This window comes from Poeciliopsis prolifica, unplaced genomic scaffold (assembly GCF_027474105.1).
Source record: "Poeciliopsis prolifica strain line A6 unplaced genomic scaffold, Auburn_PproV2 SCAFFOLD010, whole genome shotgun sequence".
Classification (NCBI taxonomy): domain Eukaryota; kingdom Metazoa; phylum Chordata; class Actinopteri; order Cyprinodontiformes; family Poeciliidae; genus Poeciliopsis; species Poeciliopsis prolifica.
In genome coordinates, this window is record NW_026562385.1 from 13,791,394 (window position 1) to 13,810,007 (window position 18,614).

The following is an 18,614-nucleotide window of genomic DNA, read 5'->3' on the forward strand; positions in this document are numbered from 1 at the left end:
TGAGCTCCTCCAACTTCCGGTGCGGGGGACGCGCGCTGCTCTAATTTTCAACCAGGTAATCGGTATCTGACTGGAAAAGCTTACAAAACAGGCTAAACGACATAGAAATAGAAATCTACAACCTGTGACTGGGTTATAAAGACTATTCTGTTTTCAAGGTTGTGGTCAAAAATCTTTTTTGTTCTTAAAGAAACTCGAGATATTTTTTGTTTGATTTGCCAGTGACTAATGAAAATAGAAATATATTTATTTTTCTTAGCCACTGGTTAAGAGACTAAGGGAACTTAGTCAACTTAGAAAAACGGATTCTAAATTGTTAGAATCAGTTTTTATTTCAATGCCAAACTGAAAATCGGCATACGCTATATCTACAGTGTATGTAAATCTTTCAGTGTATTTTCAACTTTCCTGTATGAAAATATTTCATACAGAAAATATTTAATAATAATAATAACATAATAATAATGATAAACACCATCTAAAATGTTATTTTATTTCCTAAGTTTTTAAAATTGCCATTAAAAGAGCATTTGATCAGTTCTTTTGGAATTCTCCCTTTATGAAATAATTTTTAATAACTTGTATCCAGTGTTACTGTAGAACAAGAGTCACAGAAAATTAAAACATCATTCTTTATTCAACAAATGAAGAAAAACATGGGCATAAAATCGTACACAAAGTCATTATAAAAATAAAGCATGGTCACGTCAGTAGGAATGAGCACACTGGTTCATTTTTGGAGACATTTCTGAGAACACAAGGCACATCTTCAAAAAGCTCATCGGTGCATGACATAACTATTTTCTTGTGAGTAATAAACTAATTGTATGTTCATAACTAAAAGTTAAAAGCGGATGAAATTTGGCTCATTAACAGTGGTGGGAAGTAACGAAGTACAGGCACTTTGTCACTGTACTTAAGTACAGTTTTTGTGTATCTTTACTTTACTTAAGTAGATTTAATAGTGGATACTTTCGACTTTTACTCCACCACATTTTACAGTAAGTATATGTAAAAATGTAATTACCGTGTTTCTGAAAGCTTGAAAAACAGTCGTACTTTCTCCACCACTGCTCATTAAAGCTCTGAACATTGTTCAACGGGTGGGTTCATTGATCCAGTTGGACCAGTGACACCCTTACAATCAACACAAAAGTTTTACACAGTTAATGTAGCAATGAGTGCTAAAAAAAGAAAGACTCTAAACCCCTAGTAGAAACTAAAGATGGTAGTAAAGGCCCAACTTTGAAGCCAAAACCTTTTTAAAGGCACTGTAAAAAACGACAGAGCTTCCAGCTTGATGCTCAGATTGTTTAGTCTCAAGGTTCTGATATAATTTACTAAGAAAAATTAGAGGTTTTTCCATTTCCAAAGTTTTATTTACTGGCATATTAGTGATTTTCTGGTATCTATAAATATCTACTGAGAAACTGATTTATTTCAAGTTTATTTGATGAGTAACCATTAACCTTTAAAACTAGCAGTACAAATAAACTTGTTTAAAACTATCATTGAAATAAGACTTGAATACTATCTAGTATATATTTATATACAAAATAACAGTTTCAAGAATTGTTCATTTATAAATCAGTAAAAAACTTAGCACTACAACACATCAAAGATCTGTTGGTGTATCAACCTTGCAGACCTCTTCAGTCTTCTGGTTCTGGTTCTGCTTTGCATCCAGAACCAAACATGTAGAAGCATCATTCAGCTTCTTTGTACCACAAAGTGCTTATCACTTTGAATTGCCTCAGTGCTAAAATTTGCTGTAAAACAAACTTGATTGCTCGATTTAACAAGGTGCTTAAGCTGCATCTCTGCCCTCTGTGTCCCAGTCAAAGGTTAATACTCTCCATTTGTATTGATGGAAGTTTGCAGGAAAGTAAGAGCTTTTATCAATCAAATACTACCACGCCGGTGCTTTCAGTTAACAGTGAAAATGTGAAGGTGTTTAAAACACAAACATAAAGAGCTATTTTTAACATCAATGTTTCAAAAGAATGTAGCAGAAAATGCTTTTAAGCAAATATTACAGTTTACAGGAGCCTGTCATCCCTCCTGAAGACTTTACTGACTGACTGATCATAGAATACACTTCAGACAATTAATCTGTACAAAGAACATCAAAGTTAAACTGTCACATGAAGCAGGTTCAGATGAAGACACATTATGTAATGAGTTTCTTAAATTTGTTGTGTGGGGCAGACACACTATAAGGCAGAGGTTCTCAACATTGTCAGTATTTCCGTCTGGACTCGTGAATCCTCAAATGTCTTGAGATTCCCTTAAAAATTGAACTAAATAAAATAATGTGTTGTAGCACTGTATTTTAAGGCTATCAAAATCAAGAGATAAAATCACTACTTATGAGAGAATAAAAACAGATCCAAGAGGATTCATTGTCAGCTGATGCAGGTTGTGTTGTCAGTTGTTTAACTGGCACAGTCTGGGTTACCACCAGCCTCCTTCACTGGTATTTCATGGGCTGGAAGCTGAAACCACTGATAATGTCAGTTTTCTTCTGCAGAGTATTCAGCAACTGGTGCTGCTGAATTCAGGGGGGATTCTTTATGTGTAGATGAGGATTTTTATGAAAGAGTTATGTGTTTTATTCTAAATCCCAATCTTTGAAGAAATTGTTAAAACAGAGTCCTCCTCTAGTATGTTGGTTATTCATCAAGATGGGGGGTGCAGGCGCTTCGTCACAGGGAGCAGAAGTAGCTATGTGTGGGGAAAGCTGCAGCTCCAGCCACAGCTATTCCCAGACTGTCTCCCACACTGGACGTTGCCATGGCAAACTCTCTGTGTCTGCTTTCAGTCTGTGGGAGAAAGGACATCCATGAAGAAACGCTTAGAGGTGTGTTTATGTGAAGATGTGGAAAAATGTTTGGCCATCCTGGTAAAGATGTGGATCAAATGCAAACATCCTTTATTGCACAAGAATCATCTCAAACTCATTTTGATTTTTTAGAAAAATTCCCTTTAATTAGTGTAAATTTACTACGAGGGACACTTAAATATTTAAGGGGAAAATCCCCTCTGACACCTTTAGCAACACCCTTGCAGATGATGCACTGCACAGCTTCCATTCTCTACTGGACACAGTTTAATCTTTATCACTTTACATTAATGAAGCAAGCAGAAAGAAGAATGTTTGATCAGTTTTATATGCATTTGTCAATATATTTTGAGTGACCGAAAGACGCAAAGATAATTGTATCTATTAATGAACAGAACCTGACTCCACTGTTTCATCACTAGGACCAATTGGAATGGATGAATTATGGTTTGACTTTTTTAATAAATAGAATAGAATAGAATAGAATAGAATAGCATTTATTGTCATTGAACAGGATTCAACAAAATTTCTATTGCAACTCCCGTGCAAAAAGTCAAAATATACAATATTAAATAAACAAACACACAATAATAATAATAATAATAATAATAATAATAATAATAATAATAATAATATAATAATAATAATATACACTAAAATTAACTAAAGGCACTCAACCACACCAAAGAAGAAGCAGCAGGTCCAATTATGGTAAAGTGCAGATGATGACCCATGTTATGAATTAGAGCTGCATTGATAAACTGGACTGAATTGATATTCACCAGATTTGTATTTAGATCCTCCTGGTGTATCAGGAAATTCAAGTTGCCATGCTATCAAACAAGCTCCCACAGTGCTGGCAGCAAAATTGGCCCACAGCATCACTCCTCCTCCTCCGTACATATTGGCAGATGTTTAAAGCAAACACACCTACAGTCTCATCTGGCCAAATTAAGCACTTCCAGTTAAGGTCAGAGTTTAACAGGTCTGTACCCCAACAATTGTGATTGTGGTGATGTTTTCATTAAAAAGGATTTCCTAACATGTCATTTCCACCCAACTAAATTTTGGTGATATATTCTCATTTGTCTCTCATTTTCAACAAGATTTATGCTTCTGCAATAGATGATTAATTAATTTTAAGTGTTTTTTTTTTACCCATTTTTACCAAGAGGCAACAAATTTGTCCACAAAAGTAAATATAAACCAAGAAAGTCAAAACTGTAAAAATATGCATTCTTCAACTTGAAAAACAAGCAGGCAGACAGACGACGTTACCTCCTTGCTGATGAAGTGGAAGGTGTTTACATAGGCTGCTCCACCCAACAAACCCTCATAGAGAATAATACCAAAGACAATCCAGATGCTGGGCAGAAACTGGTAGAACACAGCAAAGATGAGGAAAAATGCGTTCACCATCTGTAGCAGGCAGAGAGAAGGACAGGGAATAAACATTTAGAGCAATTTTTTACAAAAGACAGTGAAACAACAAAATTTGAAGCATTCACAAATTCTATGCTAAAATGACCATCAATATAACATCTCTTATCCTTGACTTGCTTGGAAAGCCTCAGCTGTGCAGCAGCTGCCATGCCTGTTGACATAAAACATTTCTGATCCTTTGCTGTGTGGTCGGTCACTTCGGCTCTGACTGTCCTCTCTGGATTGTTACATAATTCCTTTTGTCCAGCCAAAAAGGTCAGACGTGTTCATATCTTTTTTGTAATCTGCTGTAACGAGCCAATATGTAAACTGATATGTGTATAGTCCATCTGGAATGACTTCATTATCTCAGGGTAAACCTCGCTGTAAGACTGAGAACTTCTGTTGAATGTTTTCTATTTGAGGATTTACAACATGACCAGCTGCAAGTTGTTGGATCAATTGATCGTTTCATTATTCAGTGCAACCACCAGAGTGATTGGCAAGTTTAATTTAGATGAACCGACTGAGAAACAGTTTCAGAGCCCCTGGACTAGTACAAAGTTGAATTTTTCTTCTTTCACAATCAGATACAAACTACATAATCATTACATTTTTTCTGTCCTGATGGAAGAAACACAAAATGCTATATTCCTACTGTCTCAGCAGAAGGTGGTGTTTATTGGTGCATCTTTTGTTTTAATTTCCATAGCAACTGAAATGTTACAAGTAGAAAACATTCACCAAGCATGTTTCCACTAATAAAGAAAAGTCTGCTACAGTCAACAATAAATCTATCATCTAAGTTTAATAACTCATGAAGAATAAACCAACAAATAGTGAATTATTTTATTTTTAGAGAGAGATTCCACCTGGCCCTTCAAGTAGCCTCCTGCAATTATTTAACAGGCATTATTTCTAATTCCTTTAAGCAGACATTACCATATAAGGTTCTGCTGTATTTGATAAACCTGGCTACAAGTGCAGTTACATGTTACCATGGTCACTGACAGCTGATGCACTTCTAGATTTGTAGTTGGTCCATTTCTCACCTGCAGTAACGAGAAAATCCAAGTTTTCCTGAACTTTATCAAACGCAGAGATGATCGGGACAGGAACACACCAACCTGGTACAGGGTCTGGTACCTGAGCAAATACACACACAACAATCAGAACCTTTCACCTGAATGAAACAGTATCGAAAAATTTAATACTAAAAGACAGTTTACTGACCAGCGATACTGTTCCGCATGCGATAAGGAAGAGTTGTGAAAAAACAGGAGCTCCATCTGACAAATACAACAAAAAGAAAATCAAAATTCTTCTCGTATAAATGTTTATAGTCGTTTTATTGCTAAAAAGAATAATTTCTTCTTCATGATAGGAGTGTCTTATAATTCCTGAAATCTCACACAAATTTACAGCATGCAGTGAGATGAGTGTGAGGCCAGAGGTCACTAAAGAGCTTACCAAGCCTTGGTTGATGAAGTACTCAGCAAAGTAGACCACTCCCAGAGGAATAACAAACTGTAACAAGCCCTGTTCACAGAAACAATATCCACTCTTAGTGTTTGATGACAATGGAGAAAATCTTCCAAACGTGTGAGAGATGCACTTACCTTGATGACAGCTAACTTCTCCTGCAGGGTGACCGGTCCCATGGTCCTGTCCTCTGTTACAGTCAAAGAGGAGAGAATAATAAGTCACTACACATGCATTCACTGTAGAGAACATCATCATTATTACATATATTACAGTTACAAGATAAAATATTCATAATCATTTTATTCATGTCACAGTAAAGATACAAACTTTAGTGTACTTTATTGGGAGTGAATGTGACCGATCAACTCGCCGTCGATCAACACACTCTACTGCGTTTAGTTTTGCCTCTGCTTGGACAACGCTAAATGTTTTGTCCTACATGTTAAATGTTTGGTGTAGATGAGAAGGAACATGTCAAATCCCCATAATTCCACTGTCCCAACAATCAAGCATGGTGGTGTTTACTGATGGGATGTTTTTCTTCAACAGTGAAGCTGGTCAGGCCTGATGGGAAGATAGATAGAGCTAAACCCAGAACATCAAAACTTCCAGGTTTGGTTGGATGTGTGAAGGGTTTAATCTAAAGGTGGGACTTCAGTTAATTACAGGGTTAAACTGAATCAAAGTGCTACACCTGATCAATTCCTCATGTTTCAGGAACTCCTGGTCATTCCTGGAGCTTGTTTGTGGACTGTGGACTCTGATGTTAGCATTGGGAACGTCTGTGCTGCTGCTACATCTTTAGCATTGAGAAGCTATTTAAGCTTGAATAGCTTCACTGACAGGTTAAGTCCTTTTAGCATAACTTGAACACAACAATAGTCTTTTCCAGCATCTAATCAGATCTGCTGTAGAAGCAGAAATGAACCTGAAGCAGCTTTGACCTGCTGAAGGTCATTTTGTTTCGCATCAGATTTTCAGGCATCCCAGAAACACAGTACAAAGGTTCCAGCTCGGGTCTTTTGTATTCTCATCATAATACTGGTATGACAGTCATATATCCATTCTTTTTCGCTCTGCCTTCTTAAATCCAAAAATAAGTAGATTAGACTTCAACACATATACTGCTGGATTTTGATAATTGCTGTGTGTAAAGTCATAAGATTTTTTTTACTTGATGTTTGTTCTGTTTCTGAATTGAACTGAGATGAATCAAATCATTTAAAGTCCTGAGAATGATTCGTTGAATGACTCTTTACTTCAGAGCGGGTGTTCCATCAACCTTCACCACTTATCAGTGACTTACTTATTTTGTACAGAATTAAACTGATGTAGAAATATGAATAACATTTTTCCAGAAAATCAAGCCAACATCCAGATTCTTATCACTTGCCCGGAAAAGTTTAAGCTAAATTAGTGGACAGCAACCACATTGCATGATAACAAGCACGTCTTATGAAGAGGAAGTGTTCATTTAGAGATTAATTACTTTCTAATCAAACCAAATATCAACACGTTTTCCTCAAACAGAAAAACTGACATTTCAGTCAGATCAGATAAAACCAATGGAAGACATGATACTGGCCAACTCATATTGATGGACAAACTCTGATATTGCATTAACTGATTGACCAATTAAAAATCAAGCATTCTGAAAATTCTATGTTAATGTCAGACGTTCTGGATGTTGCTGGATGTTTTACCTAGAGCTGATGTCTCCAGGTCATCTTCTGATTCGTCCATCAGTTGCTGTCGTTCCTCCGAGTCCCCAGGTGGACACTCTGTCTCCGACCTGCTCCACTGAGGTAGCGAAGGTTCAGGAACCAGCAGAAAGAAATAGCTGGTGAAGGAGGCAAAACACATAAACATATTGATTATGTCAGATTTTGATTCTTCCTTGCAATGTGTTCATACATGACATGGGTTTTAAGGGTACAACCTTTATCAGCCTTCTGTCCCACAATAAAGCCCAATAAATCACTGAAAATGCTTATTAGATTCTTCAACATATACCTGCTTTGCAAAGGTTTCCATACCAACAGACTTTCAGAGTGTTTATTTCATTGGGATTTATTTTAATAAACCAACACAAAGTGGTCCAGAATCATAAAGAGCAAGAAAATAATTGGAAATTAGAGAAGTGTGCCTTTGTTTCTCTGTATTCATTCTGTTACTAGAACATAGCACAACTGTGTCTCTATCAGCTCTCCAAGCTTCTGAGCTCCCGCCTCACAGAGCAGCTCTCCCATGCAACTCCTTCAGACTAACCAGCAGCAATTACCAAACACCTGATGGAACTGCACATCTACTGAACGTATAGTATTCAACTTCTATGCACCACAAAACTGGAACAAACGTCCAGAAAATTGCCAAACAGCTGAAACACTGAGTTACTTTAAATCTAGCCTAAAACCCACCTGCTGAGAGCTGCTTTAGAGCCATAATAATTGGATACTTGATGTGTATTGCACTTCATGTCTTTTTATTTATGTGTTTCTAATAGGTAAACACTTTGAACTTGATTCAAACAGCTTTGAGCAGCTTCATTGCTGAAATGTGCTGTATGGCTAAACTTGTTTGATTGATTGATGCAAGATAATTCCCAGAGCAACGCTGTGAGGAGCCATGTTGTGGTGACTTCCTGAAAGCAGAGTTTCAAAGAGAAGGAGCTTTAAAAAAAGACAGAGGCCTTTAGCAATGTGCTGAATTAGTCAGTAGAATTTCTTTTAAGTCATATATCCAGCATTTTTATAACAACTGAAGATAAGATAGTTACTTGATTGAGTGATACTGCCCCATTAAAGTCTGTTGCAATAAGCAATTAATCACATGATAAATTAAAATAAGCTCTGTAATTTCTATACCAATTATTAACAATTTTTAAGAGTAATTTTGTTTACATAAACATCATAATCCATTTTATTTATTGTTTCGTTTGTAAGTGGTTTTTACTTCCTTTTTTAACAGCATGAGAACTTCAACATTTTTCTAAGCTCAGCTTGAGTGACTTGTGAACAAACTGAAACTGCGTCATCAGTTTGAAAAGGGAGAGACTGTCAGCACGTTTCCTGAAAACAGCTCATTACAGAAGTAATACGTTTTTAACAACACGTTTTTAACACCATTTTGACACTTACCTAAGGAGCATTGCTATCGGAACAATTAGCATAATTAGCAGCGTGGTTCGGGGGGAGAGATGTGCTTGGATGAGGCCTGCATAGAGGAGGGAACCAGTAACACCAGCAGCACCAGTCCCAGAACCCCAGCCTTCCAGAACATTCCTGAGGATGAAGCCAGCAGAGTTACTACCCCAAACCACACAGTTTAAGGGATTACACTTAATACTATATACTGGAAAATGGAAAAGTATTCACACTCATTGAACCCTTCCACCTTTCACACAAATACTTCAATGTATTTTGTTGGAATTTTATGTAACAGAGCTGCAAACAAGAGCTCTAAGCACAAAACCCGAGGACTACACAATATTAGAAAAACATGAAATATGCTATAATATTGTAGAATATTATGATTGTGAACAATATTAAGGAGGAATTTGCATTTGCTACATTGGAACTTATTAAACAAAGCTGTTTCCATCTCACCTTTAAAGAATTTATTTTTATTTTTTGGGGGGGAAAGCCAAAAAGAAACTTAAGTGAGTACAATTTTTTATTTTTTTGTGAATCTGAGAAATTTATTTACATTTTTGACATTTACATCAACTTTTTCTAATGCGGTGATTCAAAATGTGCATAAAAAACATTGATAGAAACATAATAAAAAGATGTAATGAAGCCACATAGTTCTGTTCTTTGTGACTGGGAGAATGCCTGGATATGTTTATCCAGCAGCCACAGTCCAGTGCATACAGCAGTAAAACCAGCTGACCAAATCTGCCTATCTTAGTCAACGAAGCTCCACTTGGGTTAAAACCCAAATGGAAGAACATTTGGGTTTTAATGCAAAGTTGCATTTTCATGCAACTTTGCATGAAAATGAAAGTATTTACCAAAACATGCGGATTTTTTTTTAGCATAATAGGTCTCCTGTAAGTATTTATTCACACGTTATGAGTCATATTAATATGACATTCACCAATGTTATCACGTTTTCCTGCAGGTTGTAGCACAGTCCGACTCTTGGTTATGTGTTTGATTCACTTTAAATAAAACTCAAAAGAAACTAAGACATAGATAATGGTTTTACCTGTTGAAGAAAACACTGAGTGAGAGGAATGATAGTTCCCCCAGCCCAGAGCTTATACTGGCAAATATCACTCCTGTAATGACAGAGTGAATCCGGTGTGAATGCAGGAACTTTTAGCAGACATGCAAAGACACCAAAACGTTTACACAGAAACATCCCCACCTTTGCATTACTGTACAATTTCTTAATGTCCAAGATGTTTTCTTAAGTGTCGTATTTATTTTAAATTTACAAAAACTACCAAAACAATCTCATCTTTTGACACCACAGACCAACTGTTGCATGACTGAAATGTTGGCCTAAACCATAACAAATAACAGTAGGAAAGAGCAAAGTGTTGCTTTGTGCTCAATGCCGTGCATAGGGGCGCCACTAGAACGACCACAGAATTATTTTTTCCAGTCAGAATTTTCTGTATTTAAACAGATCTTTGTGCTTTGAAAACATCCATCAACATGTCTGCTTACATTCCAGAAAGTACCTAACTGCATCCTGTAGGCCACAGACAGTAATATCTTGTAACCAGCTTGTGACTGTGTGGACATTCACAGTATTCTGAATGTCTTTGCTTGCTTATATGTGCATGTGTGTATAAATTTTTCTTTATTGTTGCAGTTATTTAAAATGTAATTACTGACACATTTCATGGCGATCCTTGTCTGCTTGTTTTTTGCTTTTATGTGTTATTTTTTTAAGCGATTGTGTTTATGTTTGTGTTGCTTTAACTTTCCCCCCTTCCCCAGGGACGAATAAAGTTTTACCAAACTGAATTGCGTTATAGAGCAGTGCTTCATGGTAAAACGGTAAATAGCTTGGGTAACATTTTATTTGAAGGGGTGGGCATAAGACTGACTGTCATAAACATAAAACATGAAGGAGTCTGCATGAATGATTGCAAGTTTTGCTGCAAATTGTCATTAAGGAAATAATGACACTTTCAATGCAAAGTTGACACTTTTAATTCACATTTAATGCAAGTTTTACTGCAACTTTGCATGAAAATGAAATTATTTACCAAATAATGCAAAGTTGACACTTTAAATGCACTTTTAATGCAACTATTAATGCACATTTGCATTAAAAGTGATAAAATTTCATGTACACTTCAAAGACATTAACTTTGTTGTTTCCTGGACTCGTGTAGCAGCAACATGCTGTTGTTAAAACTCTCAGTTTGATCACGTCAGATTCCTTTGATAAGAAATGTTCACGGAAGGATGTATTATTAACTGCACTTATCATGACGAGCTGCCTCAGGCTCATTTCAGCATGAAGCTGTGAAATCATATCTCTATGTGTGCAAAGGAGATAAGGTGCAAACTAAACTGAAATGACTCAAATCTATCATCTGACTTCTCCATCATTATCAGCTTCACCACATATATCGAGAAGAGTTGGAGCATCAATAATTACCGACAATACTTAGCCACACTGCAGAGGAAAAGGAAACGAGCAGGAAACTTGCTGCTGCCATGGCGACACAAAACAGCACCCGAAAACTAGAAATATGAAAAAAAAATGTGCTTTTAGAGTTTTGGAAAAGAATGCATCCTTACCATAATATTCAAAAAAATATAAACTATTTACAAACTGTTTCACTTGGAATAATGTGAATAAAAATGAAGTAATGAAAAAAAAAAAAACACTAAAACTTTCAAAGTTCTTCCCATCAGATATGCTTCTTTGACATGTCAAGCTTTATCAAAAAAAAAAAAGGAATTTGAAGCAATAGTGATGAATTCACCCATAGGGTACTTTGTGGATCACAAAGGGAGCCAAAATCTTGATGAAGAGTGTTGGAAGAATGTCAGCCAGCAGCACAGCCTACAAACACACATTACAACGGCTTAGCTTCATTCATTCTGACCTAACAGAACTAATCATGACAAGTGTTTCCATGTTAAATGCAGTGCCTTCCTAAAGTATCCATACCCCTTTTCACATCTTGTCACATTTCCTCAGACTTCTAAGGATTTCATGTGACATTAACAGAAGCTACTGTAAGGCTGTGAAGTGAATGGAAAAGGATATACCATTTATTTTTGCAAAGAAAAATCTGAAAAGTGTGTGAATTTGTATTCACCCCCATTTAATATTTTACTCCTAAATAAAGTCCAGTCAAACCAATGACCTTCAGAAGTCCCCTAATTTAACTGAAATGACACTTTGAATAACTGATTTTATTCAATAGGTTATATATATGTACATATTTTTATTCAAGCTGATTTTGTTCATATAGTTATATATATAGACAGAAATGCAAAGTCTGCAGCTGAACCTGCAGTACAGAACTGACATGATGGATACAAAGACACGTCATATTTCTGACTGCCAGTAAAACCAGAAAGAAGCTACTAATTATTTATATTTGCCACCACTTTGACGCTTTTACAACTGGCAATTATTAACCGTATTGTTAAACTGCATGCAAATAGAACAATAGATCTATTACGACAACAAAATTACTAGTAAATTATTAGTAATTTTTAAAGTAATTTTTGTTGAACTGTTTCTTTCCAACAGTTTATTCAGCTTGATATGTGCTGAAGCTCCATCAGCAAAACAGTTCCAAAATAAGCCTTCACCTTGATATCAAACATATGATGTTATGAAAATGTCTGCTGAAGGAAAAGAAAATAGCAATATGAAGTCATATTGCTACTTCATATTGCCAAATGCCTAAACATTATGACAGTAGTCCCTATTACTGTGCGGTAAAGTGATGTTCCCAGCTCTCCACATCATCATCTGAATGGACCTAACCAAGAGCACTTGAGTAAATTCAGATTTCATCTCTTTTTATGGGGTTTAAAGGAATGGAACTAAATGCTTTGCTGTCTGTTGCGTCAGAACACCCTGGAAATGATTTCTGAGGCTAATAGTGGATGTTACTGGTCTGGTCAGAGGCAACCAGTGAGAGAGTCTCTTCTTACCCCTGTGCTGACAGGACTGCAGTCATACCGACTACTGTTGCTATGGTTTCCAGCTCGGCGACCCACAGCCAGCTGATCAGGGGTCTAGAACGTAAGGTTCACAAATGATCTTATGAAACACCTTTCTAACTATTCATAACATAATGTTTATCCAACATGTGCTTTTAATCACAAATCACAATATTTGCTTCTTACAGTCGCTGTTGAGTTTTTTGATTCTTGCTTTTCGAGGATGTCATGAGCTGCACTCAGCATGACCACATAAGCAAAGTTGTTGCAGAGTCCAAGGAGCCTGAAGAAGGACAGAGACAGCACTTTTCATTGTGTATATATATATATACATATATACATATATACATATATATACACACACACACTCACATATATATATGTGTGTGTGTGTGTGTGTGGGGGGTGGTTCACTTTGCACTTTGTAACTGCAGTAAAAGTTCCTTTAAATCATCAGTGCTGAATGCATAGCAGACATTTTTAATTTTAGTCTTTGACATAAAATACATTACGCTGCAGTAATGTAGCGTATCACCATGTGATATGGTAAAAACCATATCACATGTTATGACAGTGGTATGGTTCCTTTTACAAGACTCTATACGCAGCACAGTTTCAGAATAGTTTCTATTCTTTATGAGGAAGTGACACCAGAATCACCTGACAGCGAGGAGGAAGGTGCAGCTTCACCGGCTGGAGTTTAGTTCTCAGCCTTTCTTTTTACGTTTGTGTCCCTTTTAATACTATTGAACATATGAGTCATCCAGCCAGGATAACATAAAAAAAAATCAATCAAAAATTCACATTCAATTTGCTGAAGCAGTGGCTCTTGTCTCTGCAGACATATTTTGGGATTTTATAAGTGAACACTCACCAAAAGCCGCACCAGTTGCGCCATTTGACGCAACAACCTGGACACAACAGAGAAAACGAAGTGAAATAAGGTTCAAACTGAAAGGGTTGGGTGAAACTGTGAGCTGGGTGACCCACCATTAGTACCGAGCTGTTCCGGTTGGTCCGCATTAACGCCGGCTGAGCTCTCCATGGTCCCAACATGAAAACTTCCACCGAGTCGAGCTACCAAAACGTCCCAGAGTCAACGTTTACAGCATTCTGTTTCAAACAAGCAACAGCAGGCTGACTTTGTCTACTGTTTATCCAAAACAACAACGTCACAAGTTGTGTGTTTCATTTGAAAATGCTCCCCTAGAAACACAGCATAGGACATTGGTTCCTATGTCAGAGGCTGGAACACCGACATTAATGTCACATTCATCTGTTGCTTTCATTATAAAATTTCCCGAGTGGATTAACGTTACAGTACAACAAATACATCTACGGAGCACTATATAAAGAACTGACTTAATACATTTCATTTGATGGATATTTTTCTGCAATCCACGAAGGGCTCAGAAAGCTGCAGGGGAAACTATCACTATGACCTGGAATGTTTTAGAGTGTGATTTTAAACTGGTTTAAATGTGTTGTATTCATGCTCCCGATCCAACTTTAAAAATAGTTTATATTCAGTAGGGTTCTGGTTGGGACCATTACAGAAGTTAGATCTGCTTTATTTATTCAAATTATTGTTTGATGTCTGTTTTGAAAAATCTAAACCTAAACTACACTAAGGCCGAGATATTCAGAGACATTTACTCCCTTTATAATGAGACTTGAATTCAGTCAGTGTTATTGCAGGTAATATACAGTGTCTTGCCAAACTGTTCAATTGTTGCCTTTTTCACATTTTGTCACATTACAGCCACAAACTTCAATGTACTTTACTGTACAGATTATACATAAACAACATAAAGTTGAACATGATTGTGGAAAGAAACAATAAAAAGTAAACAAAACGTTTAACAAATCAGAAAGAGGTTGCGTCTCTTTTATTACTCCATTTTATCCTTAAACCCCTAAAAAAATAATGTGTAACAAGACTTAGTTAAGTCCACTGAAATATCTGATTGCGCAATAATAAAATGTGAAAAAAGTCAAAGGATATGAGTAGTTTTGTGTTACAGTGTAAGATAAACATAGTAAACATTGATGCAAAAAAAGTGAAATTTTTTTTTAAAATTGTTCCAGTATTCAATTCAAAGAAATATCAATAAAAAATGATGTTTTTTCAAATTACTTCAAATTTTTGTCCACACAAAGTAAGAAGGTCTTTTAAATCTGCTTCAAAGTACGTATAAAGGTTTCTCCTCTGCACACGCCTGAAGGGGCTGGGAGATGGACCTGATAAGAGTCTCTCATCATCGGCTGTGTGTATAAAACTCCAGCAGTCTCTGGGCTCCAGCATCTCAGCCATGGCTGTGGGTAAACTGCTCGCTCTGCTGGTCCTGCTCCAGTGCTCTGCAGGTGAGAAACAAGATCATTCATTGTAAGGGTTCCTTCATTCCCAACATGAATGAAGGATCCCACAGACTGATTATTTGTGAGGTTGATATGATAAATATCTTTTCATTATTTAGTCAGGATGTTGTTGGCCACCTTACTGTTGTTTCTTGTGTTGTGCCTTTTGGTCCACACTGACTTTTTGTCTTCACCAAAATGTTGAATTCTTTATTCTGAGGTGACACTACTGTGTATTTTTCCTGTTTTTCTTTCTTTTAGCTTTGATGGGAGCTGGAGTGAGGAGCTCCATCATTGGTGGGGGGGACGCCCCAAGAGGCAGGTGGCCCGGTTTGGTCTACCTTAACATCGTCACAGACAGTGGAAAGAAAAAGTGGCACTGCAGTGGTTCAATTCTCAATCAGAAGTGGATCCTGACTGCTGGGCGCTGCTGGGATGAGTAAGTCTGGATGGAATTGTTGAGTATTTTCTAATAATCTTCCACAATTATACAACTGCTAGTTTAAATGTCTGAACCATTAATTTGCTTTATACGGAGTTAGTCAGAGGCTTTTACAAAATACATTTCAATCAGTTAATGTAGTTGATTAGAATGGGTAGAAAGCTGATACTAAGAAAATTAGCAGTTGTGCTAACTATGGCATATTTACATCCATGCTTATTGGTGACATATTCATTAATACGTATTGTTCTAATTTAGATAAATAAATTGAAAGAAAATCCTGACAGGACAAGGCTATTAAGAATAATTTAAAATACCCATAAATTAATATTTAAAATTAAATTTGAAATTTTTAACTCACCCCTGGTCTTAAGAGACAGGAAACCCCACAACCTTTTGAGGTTCTGGCTTTGTGTCTTTACTTGATATTTTTTGTGTGTGGTTTTGGGAACTGATGGTCTGAAGGGACACACCTGACCCCAACTTCTGCTTTCTGACCGTCATGGGAGAGTTAAAACCATATTAATGACATATAAACAACAGACAGGTTGTTCAGTTGGTATTATTCACAATCATGGAGATGCCTTAAATGTATTTTAATTTATTGACGTAATTAATTGAAACATTTTTCCCCTTTAATTAGTTGTAGTCAAGGTGTATGCACAAGCAGCAACATCATCGACCTTGTTGTTTTTTGTAACCTGAGTTATGTAATTCATAATGTGTAGATTTGATTTTTCTTGTTGTCCTGGCAGTTAAAGTAAGAGAGATCTGATCATCTCGTTTGGTCAAGACAGATAAAGGCAGTAAAGGAGAGTGAACGGATCCTGCAGCTGAATAGTGTCACAAAATGTTTGAGAGTTGGGTGTACAGGGAGTAAAAAAGAGGTAGAAATCTGATCTCTTTTGTTTTTTGTGTGTCAGAGAATTACGGACCAGGTGGGATCGAACGGGAGTGTGGATCGGCACATATGAGCTGGGCATGCCATCTGAACGTTACATGAATATAGACCTTGTTGATCGTCTACCTGAGTTCAGGGCTGCTGGCAATGGCTTCATCAATGACATCGCGCTGTTAAGGTTAAAATACCCTCTAGAATTCTCTAACACTGTTGCTCCAGTGAACTTACCCAATGAGGATGAGACCTTCGATTCTTCCTCTGAGTGTTGGATCGCAGGCTGGGGTGATATTGGCAAAGGTGATTTCATTTTCCAATTGTCTGCACTGTAAAATCTACATAAGTAATGTTTTCAGAAATTTGCCATTGGAAATGCTTTTTGAACCTTCCTATAATGAACTATGTTTCGACATTAAAATCTACTTGAGTAAACGCTCATCCTTGACATGAAGGCTGCATGACTCTTTGTGTTTCCATCCAGTTGCTCTGCCAAAAACAAAACCTGTTCAGGAGGTGCAGATTTCCATCTTGCCTCAGCCAGATTGTAAAGCCAAATATCCGACCATGACTGATGCGATGTTGTGTGCAGGCGACCCTAAAGGGAAAAAGAACCCCTGTGATGTAAGTTTCAACCTAAATGTGAACTGAGATGATTTTCGATTTCAATATCTGTGTAGTCGTTTGTGTATCAAAGCAAAAACTTTAATTACTCGGACTTGTCCCTAACATCCAAATAAAACAATGCAAACCTGATCTGTTTGTCTCAGCTCCCTCTCAACATGTGTGCTTATGTACAATAACTACAATTTCATTCTCACATAGTTTCTGAGCATTGTGCACTTTGATTTTATAAGCATGCTCAGGTAACAAAACCTAACTTTAAGTTAAATCTGCTTCTCCTCAGGGTGACTATGGCGACCCGCTCATGTGCCGCACAGCCAGAGGCTTTGTGCAGGTGGGAATCATGAGTTATGGGAATCCTAATGGTTGTGAGGTCGCAGGCTTTCCTAGCATCTACACTCGAGTCTCCAGCTTTATTGGCTACATCAAAGATCGCATGAGAACCCTTGATGAAGAATCAGCCTCTGCCTAATGTTCCCAGAAGCCAGAGGAAGTCAAAGGCTTCCCCAACCAGCAGAGTTGATGCATTTCTGAGCTTATCTCCTTATCCACTCAACCCACTGCTCTCTCTCTCTCTCTCTCTCTCTCACTGTCAAACATTTAACCACATTGCATTAAAGCTTTGAAGCATCACTTTTGGTGTTTGTGTTTATTTCATAAACAAAAATTATCTGTAGCTCAATGAAAAAAATAAAACATTAACTACCTGAAAAGTGAAAAATAAAGACTTTTCTAAACTAACTATTTTACGATTATGATACTTATTTTTATTTTCAACAATGCAACTCCTTGCAATTCTTCCATATAGACCACATTTGTGCAGTGATGACTAGTTGTCCTGTGGACAGGCTCTGAGCTGTGGATCATCTGGTCCAGACTCACCTGGAGCCTCTTGGCTGCATCTCTGATCAGAGCTCTGCTTGTTCAGCTGAAGTTCAGGTGGACAGACTGAACCTCATGTCGTCTTGGGCTGACATGAACATTTAACACATTAAACTCAGTTATGATTTAATGTGTTAAATTAGAACATAACTAAACACATAGCAATCCTTATGCAGTCGGACCATAAAGTAATATTTGTATGGAAAATGGCCCCTACAAGGTATCAAATACAAAATCACACTCACACTCCTACATTCACAAGGACTATGTTGTGCACAAATATAAACATTTAAACTAGAAAAACTTAAAACATTTTTAATTTTGATTTACAATTATTAAAAGATTATATTCTTCTGAATTCCTTCAGATTTTTATCCACACAAAGTGAGGATAAAAATATTTTATGATCTTATTCTTATTAGCTGTCTTGTTCCTGTTTTCTTTTACGTCAGTTCTTTGTGTTTTCAGTTATTCTTTGTTACTCTAGTTTCATTATTTTTCTTTAGTCTTGCT

The 18,614-nt window shown here is 36.7% G+C and overlaps 2 protein-coding genes across 2 annotated transcripts; one reads left to right on the forward strand and one right to left on the reverse strand.

The window, feature by feature from the left end:
* Window positions 1-1,558: 1,558 nt before the first annotated feature.
* On the reverse strand, window positions 1,559-14,081 carry cln3 (CLN3 lysosomal/endosomal transmembrane protein, battenin). Its single transcript, XM_055036072.1, has 15 exons — window positions 13,891-14,081; window positions 13,775-13,811; window positions 13,087-13,183; window positions 12,892-12,975; window positions 11,703-11,782; window positions 11,372-11,457; window positions 9,959-10,031; window positions 8,887-9,030; window positions 7,453-7,589; window positions 5,884-5,936; window positions 5,735-5,803; window positions 5,498-5,553; window positions 5,317-5,410; window positions 4,121-4,261; window positions 1,559-2,822 (listed from the first exon to the last, which is right to left on the reverse strand). The coding sequence occupies exons 1-15, from the start codon at window positions 13,943-13,945 to the stop codon at window positions 2,706-2,708; spliced, it is 1,323 nt and encodes a 440-aa protein (XP_054892047.1). The 5' UTR covers window positions 13,946-14,081; the 3' UTR covers window positions 1,559-2,705.
* Window positions 14,082-15,197: 1,116 nt separating this feature from the next.
* Window positions 15,198-17,852, forward strand: LOC129363657 (tryptase-2-like). Its single transcript, XM_055035886.1, has 5 exons — window positions 15,198-15,264; window positions 15,520-15,697; window positions 16,624-16,898; window positions 17,080-17,219; window positions 17,503-17,852. Exons 1-5 carry the CDS (start codon window positions 15,213-15,215, stop codon window positions 17,689-17,691), a joined length of 834 nt encoding a protein of 277 aa, XP_054891861.1. The 5' UTR covers window positions 15,198-15,212; the 3' UTR covers window positions 17,692-17,852.
* The last annotated feature ends 762 nt before the right edge of the window (window positions 17,853-18,614 follow it).

Coding starts and splice junctions, on each gene's coding strand:
- cln3 (XM_055036072.1), bottom strand. CDS start 13,945: ATGGAGAGCTCAGCCGGCGTTAATGCGGACCAACCGGAACAGCTCGGT. Junction 13,812..13,890: donor GGAACAGCTCGGTACTAATG/GTGGGTCACCCA, acceptor TGTTGTGTCCAG/GTTGTTGCGTCAAATGGCGC. Junction 12,976..13,086: donor CAAAAAACTCAACAGCGACT/GTAAGAAGCAAA, acceptor CTTACGTTCTAG/ACCCCTGATCAGCTGGCTGT.
- LOC129363657 (XM_055035886.1), top strand. CDS start 15,213: ATGGCTGTGGGTAAACTGCTCGCTCTGCTGGTCCTGCTCCAGTGCTCT. Junction 16,899..17,079: donor CTGGGGTGATATTGGCAAAG/GTGATTTCATTT, acceptor GTTTCCATCCAG/TTGCTCTGCCAAAAACAAAA. Junction 17,220..17,502: donor GGAAAAAGAACCCCTGTGAT/GTAAGTTTCAAC, acceptor GCTTCTCCTCAG/GGTGACTATGGCGACCCGCT.